Genomic DNA, 6,164 nt, shown 5'->3' on the forward strand with positions numbered 1-6,164 from the left:
ATGTTCTAGTTCCAGTGAGACTGTAGCTCATTGTCAAGAGCTGAAATATGAGCTTGTATTCTCCCTGTTCCAGGCTCGCATCGAGGAGCTGGAGGAGGAGCTGGAGGCTGAGAGAGCTGCCCGGGCCAAGGTGGAGAAGCAGCGGGCAGACTTGTCCCGGGAACTGGAGGAGATCAGCGAGAGGCTGGAGGAGGCTGGAGGGGCCACTTCTGCCCAGATCGAGATGAACAAGAAGAGGGAGGCTGAGTTCCAGAAGCTGCGCAGAGACCTGGAAGAGGCCACTCTGCAGCATGAGGCCACAGCCTCCACACTGAGGAAGAAACATGCTGACAGTGTGGCAGACCTTGGCGAGCAGATAGACAACCTGCAGAGGGTGAAGCAGAAGCTGGAGAAGGAGAAGAGTGAGCTCAGGCTGGAGCTGGATGATGTGGTCTCCAACATGGAGCAGATCGTCAAGACCAAGGTAAACTGGGGACTCAGCTCAATGTGGAAGAAAGTCAGTCACTTATAGGACTATTCCAGGTTTACTGGAGGCATCAATACATACATGCGAGTTCTTTTGCCTCTTTCAGACTAATTTGGAAAAGATGTGCAGGACTCTGGAAGACCAGATGAATGAGTACCGGACCAAGTCTGAAGAAAGCCAGCGTGCTATCAATGACTTTACTATGCAGAAAGCCAAGTTGCAGACTGAGAATGGTAGGCATGTTCATTGAATATTAATTTTGCAGACAGTCCTTGAAACAGTCCAGTTTCTTATCCTCTGTCATGTCATACTAGGGGAGCTGTCCAGGCAGCTGGAAGAGAAGGAGTCTCTAGTTTCCCAGCTGACTAGAGGCAAGCAGTCCTACACCCAGCAGATTGAGGACCTCAAGAGACAACTGGAAGAGGAAGTCAAGGTAATTATTTGGCTATTTTCCCCATAGAGCGTTAAAGCAGGACTCTATGCCCAGACTCTGATGTCCTCTGTGTGTTTTTGTGTCCTCAGGCGAAGAATGCGCTGGCCCACGCAACGCAGTCTGCTCGCCATGATGCAGACCTGCTGAGGGAGCAGTATGAGGAGGAGCAGGAGGCCAAGGCTGAGCTGCAGCGCAGTCTGTCCAAGGCCAATGCTGAAGTGGCTCAGTGGAGAACCAAATACGAGACTGACGCCATCCAGAGGACAGAGGAGCTGGAGGATGCAAAGTAAGGATGGGTTGAAATCCCAATATAATTACACATTGTTGTGTCAAAATAATTTTTTACATTATAAATGATAATATATTATTATGCAGGGTTTGAAAAATATTTAATTTTAGCGATCAGAGACACACTTTTAACAAAGTTGCTCCAATCCTTCCTGAATCCTGTCTCTCCCTACCTTCCTCCTTCCCAGGAAGAAGCTGGCTCAGAGGCTGCAGGATGCAGAGGAGGCCGTGGAGGCTGTAAATGCTAAATGCTCCTCCCTGGAGAAGACCAAACACCGGCTGCAAAATGAGATTGAAGATCTGATGGTGGATCTGGAGAGATCTAATGCAGCTGCTGCCGCTCTGGACAAGAAGCAGAGGAACTTTGACAAGGTACCACTGGACATGGGTCTGAGTGATCTGAGGGAGACCTCAATGAGCCTCTCTGAACCCCCTGTGTTCAATGTGCTTCCAATGGTCTGTTCTGATCCTACCAGATCCTGAGCGAGTGGAAGCAGAAGTTTGAAGAGTCACAGAGTGAGCTGGAGGGCTCCCAGAAGGAGGCCAGGTCACTCAGCACTGAGCTCTTCAAGCTGAAGAACGCTTATGAGGAGTCTCTGGAGCACCTGGAGACTCTGAAGAGGGAGAACAAGAACCTGCAAGGTGAGACGTGCTCTGTGCTCTTCACAGACATGTTGGGGGTGAATAAACCTGTGTTTCGTATCAGAATGGAATCCATAAAGATGCTGACATATCTCTTGACCTCCTGATTCCCAGAGGAAATTTCTGACCTGACCGAGCAACTTGGTGAGGGAGGCAAGACCATCCATGAACTGGAGAAAGCTAGGAAGCAGCTGGAGCAGGAGAAGAGTGAGATCCAAGCTGCTCTAGAGGAGGCAGAGGTGAGGGACTGACTCTCAATGTGGACATGTGAAAGACATTGTGTCTACACCCTGATACACCAAGTCCTTCATTATACATTCACCCAATCGATAGATGTTGCCTTAATCAGTGAATTCTGTTGTTCTTGACAGGCCTCTCTGGAGCACGAGGAAGGAAAGATCCTGAGAGCCCAGCTGGAGTTTAACCAGATCAAGGCCGATATTGAGCGCAAGCTGTCTGAGAAGGACGAGGAGATGGAGCAGGCGAAGAGGAACCACCAGAGGGTGGTGGACTCGCTGCAGACCTCCCTGGAGGCAGAGATACGTAGCAGGAATGAGGCCTTGAGAATAAAGAAGAAGATGGAGGGAGACCTCAATGAGATGGAGATCCAGCTCAGCCAGGCCAACAGGCTGGCGGCAGAAGCCCAGAAACAGCTGAAGAGCCTGCACTCCCATCTGAAGGTGACAACCTTTACTTTCATTACTGAAATTCATCTCAGATGTAAAATTTCATTTTATTCTGTAGTGTCATTTTATTCTGTAATACTAGTAAAGTAATGTCATTAATCTGAGCTCTTTCCCCCCCAGGATGCTCAGCTGCAGCTGGACGACTCCCTCCGTGTCAACGATGACCTGAAGGAGAACATCGCCATTGTGGAGAGACGCAACAACCTGCTGCAGGCGGAGCTGGAGGAGCTGCGCTCGGTGGTGGAGCAGACAGAGAGAGCCCGCAAGCTGGCGGAGCAGGAGCTGCTGGACGTCAGCGAGAGGGTGCAGCTGCTGCACTCCCAGGTACTGTCATCCTGCAGGCTCTTCCGCACAGTGTGGGCTCCAAGTGTAGAGCCTCACACTCACCCCTCTTTCCCTGTGGCAGAACAACAGCCTGATCAGCCAGAAGAAGAAGCTGGAGGCCGACACGTCCCAGCTCCAGACGGAGGTGGAGGAGGCTGTGCAGGAGTGCAGGAATGCAGAGGAGAAGGCCAAGAAGGCCATCACTGACGCTGCCATGATGGCAGAGGAGCTGAAGAAGGAGCAGGACACCAGCGCTCACCTGGAGCGCATGAAGAAGAACATGGAGCAGACCATCAAGGACCTGCAGCACCGTCTGGACGAGGCCGAGCAGATCGCCATGAAGGGCGGCAAGAAGCAAGTCCAGAAGCTGGAGGCCCGCGTGAGTGTCTGACAGTTCACACGCTGTTGTGTGGAGATGTAATCAGGATGAATTTCTAAGTTAGCCTGGTGAAATTCTGGGTACCCCTGCATATTATACCCCAGAACTCGATCACCCTTTGTTACAATATCAGTGGACCAGTAGCGGATCAGCAGTTTAACTGCAGATATATTCTATTTTTACATAGAGAGGTCTGAATTAACACAGTATGAGAGAGAAGAAGAACTCATGTTAACGTCATTAACCCTGCAGGTGAGGGAGCTGGAGAATGAGTTGGAGGCTGAGCAGAGGAAGGGCACTGACTCTGTGAAGGGTGTTCGAAAATATGAGAGACGTATCAAGGAGCTCACTTACCAGGTACCTTCTATTCTTCTGTCAGTTTCCCATTTATACCATCCTGTGCTGACGGCACCTCGGACAGCAGTATATCTGAGGCTGCGTGACCTGTGTGTCACTGTAGTGAATCTGTGTGACCTGTGTGTGACTGTACTGAATCTGTGTGGTGTCTGACTGTGATGTATCTCTGTGACCAGTGTGACACTGTACTGAATCTGTGTGGTCTCTGACTGTGCTGTATCTGTGTGTCCTGTGTGTGACTGTGCTGAATCTGTGTGGTCTCATTATATTGTATCTCTGTGACCAGTGTGACATTGTAGTGAATCTATGTGGTCTCTGACTATGCTGTATCTGTGTGTCCTCTGTGTGATTGTGCTGAACCTGTGTGGTCTCTGAGTATACTGTATCTGTGTGAACTGTGTGTGACTGTACCATATCTGTGTGATCTCTGTATCTGACTGTACTGTATGTAACTATGTTTGTCCTGTGTAACTGTTTCCTCTTTGTGTCTTTTATATGTTATTTTATTGTGCTGGATTGTGAATTTTCTGCCTGTTTTGAATCCCTCTATGTGTGGTGACAGTGCTGTGTGTCCTGAGTAACACTCATCCTGTGTCTGACTGTCCCTGTGTCTGCACAGACGGAGGAGGACCGTAAGAATATGGCCCGCCTGCAGGACCTGGTGGACAAACTGCAGCTGAAGGTGAAATCCTACAAGAGAGCTGCTGAGGAGGCTGTAAGTATCTGACAACACCATCCCCACACCGACACACAGGCCTCAGTGTTTCATCCTGAGTCTCAGGGCTGACGCCCAGCTGTGCTGCTGTGTGTCTGTCTGTGTCAGGAGGAGCAGGCCAACACCAACCTGGGCAAGTTCCGCAAGCTGCAGCACGAGCTGGATGAGGCCGAGGAGAGGGCTGACATTGCGGAGTCCCAGGTCAACAAGCTGCGCGCCAAGACCCGTGATGTGGGCTCCAAGGTCAGTGACCCCAGCGCCACTGCTCACCACTGTGCTGATCATTGTCACTTTTAAGGCCTGTCTGAGGGAATAATGAGCTGAGATGTGAAGTGAAGTCAAAAGTGAAAAGCAAAAATTGCTTGTGTATTAACTGGGAAACAGAATTGGCCACAAGTATGTTTAAAGGGTTGTCAACTGACAAAAAATAAACACTGAAAATACTTATATACCGTATACAGTAAGAAAAGCTACAATGTGCCATTCATCCATTCTAGCTCTCTGATAGTGAGCACTTCATTGATCCCAGACTCTCATCTAGATATTTCTTGAAAGACCTCAGGGTACTGGCTTCAACGGCAGGGCTGGGTAGCTTGTTCCACACTCCCACCATCCTGTGTTTAGAGTATGGCCTCCTGTTTTCAGATCTAAATGCACTTCTGTGTGGATTCCACTTGTGCCCTCTGGTTTTGGTTTAAATCTCAGTGGTTTTGCGGATTTTAAATCAGATCCCCTCCTAGTCGTCTCTGTAAAAGACTAAAAAGGTCCAGATCTCTCAGCCTATCAGTGTAGTATAGTCTCTACATATCCCAGTATCCCACTGGTACTATGGCCTTGTCTTGTACCCCACTGTGGTACACTGCAGTGCTCTGTTAGACACTGCTCTAGGCTCTGCTTCCCTGCTCACACTCCTCTGTTTCACACTGTTTGGTGCCAATGCTGCACTGTGCTCTGTCTCCGTGTTAATGTCTGAAATGTTTACCAATATTTTAGGGCCTTAGCAGAAATTAATTAATAGTCCTTTGGGATAAAACCCTTTCTTTTTCCACTATTATCCCACATTTAACTGACCTATATTGTGTTCTGAGAATGTTGAGAGTTTCGTTCTAATTTTATAATTGTGGCTTTTGATTGAGCTCTAAACTGAGGTGTGGAAATGTTTGTGAAACTTGTGATAAAACCATGTGCTAAACCTTTCTCTTTCTGCCCGTGCTCTGATTCTCCAACTCTCCCTCTCTCCCTGACAGAAAGGGCATGATGAAGAGTGAAGCTCTCAGAAGGACCTTTCTGAAAACCTCTAGTCTGCTGTGCTTTAGTCCCACTCTGCTTTCTCTCTGCCCTTCCTCTAATTCTGTAGAATAAAACTGGTTTCAAAACGATCAAGTGTGTTTAAGAACATGTATCTGTGTCATTGTACAGACACCCTAGCACTCTTCTGTAAAAAGTGAAGGTCTTCCCAGCAACTATGATCAGATCACTTTATTGGCCCTATACAATCTCTTGCATGAGGAATGTGTCTTTTCTCATACCCTAGCTTGCTCTCCATGAGACACACAGACAGGGGGAGAAGCTGGGGGTCAGAGCGCAGGGTCAGCCATTTATACAGCACCCCTGGAGCAGCTGGGGTTAAGGGCCTTGCTCAGGGGCCCAACCGAGTAGGATTCCTCTGCCAGCCACGGGATTCAAACCAGCAGCCTTCCAGCCACCAAGCCACCCCACTGTCTCTTACCATCGCCTGCCTCTTACTACTGTACGTACAGGGACAAGGTACAAGAATATATGCTGCACCAGAAAAACTGTGCTTGTAAAAAATCTCCAATTACTAAACTTACAGTACCATCCAGTTAACGTCTGTGAATCATACGTTGTTTGTG

General features: G+C 48.8%; 1 protein-coding gene across 3 annotated transcripts in view; it reads left to right on the top strand.

Moving 5' to 3' along the window:
- The window catches only part of LOC148660482 (myosin-7-like), a 73,096-nt gene extending 67,430 nt beyond the window's left edge, over positions 1 to 5,666 (top strand). For all 3 annotated transcript variants that reach the window (XM_088637857.1, XM_088637858.1, XM_088637859.1), the window contains 14 exons: positions 74 to 463; positions 573 to 699; positions 781 to 899; positions 989 to 1,185; positions 1,376 to 1,559; positions 1,664 to 1,829; positions 1,944 to 2,068; positions 2,201 to 2,509; positions 2,636 to 2,839; positions 2,922 to 3,218; positions 3,471 to 3,575; positions 4,195 to 4,290; positions 4,399 to 4,533; positions 5,538 to 5,666. In XM_088637857.1, the coding sequence (XP_088493983.1) occupies positions 74 to 463; positions 573 to 699; positions 781 to 899; positions 989 to 1,185; positions 1,376 to 1,559; positions 1,664 to 1,829; positions 1,944 to 2,068; positions 2,201 to 2,509; positions 2,636 to 2,839; positions 2,922 to 3,218; positions 3,471 to 3,575; positions 4,195 to 4,290; positions 4,399 to 4,533; positions 5,538 to 5,558 (2,475 nt within the window). In that variant the 3' untranslated portion in view covers positions 5,559 to 5,666. The remainder of the gene's footprint in view (positions 1 to 73; positions 464 to 572; positions 700 to 780; positions 900 to 988; positions 1,186 to 1,375; positions 1,560 to 1,663; positions 1,830 to 1,943; positions 2,069 to 2,200; positions 2,510 to 2,635; positions 2,840 to 2,921; positions 3,219 to 3,470; positions 3,576 to 4,194; positions 4,291 to 4,398; positions 4,534 to 5,537) is intronic.
- Positions 5,667 to 6,164: the final 498 nt, after the last annotated feature.

Source organism: Lepisosteus platostomus, chromosome 6 (genome assembly GCF_059453375.1).
Source record: "Lepisosteus platostomus isolate fLepPlt1 chromosome 6, fLepPlt1.hap1, whole genome shotgun sequence".
NCBI classification, from domain to species: Eukaryota; Metazoa; Chordata; class Actinopteri; order Semionotiformes; family Lepisosteidae; genus Lepisosteus; species Lepisosteus platostomus.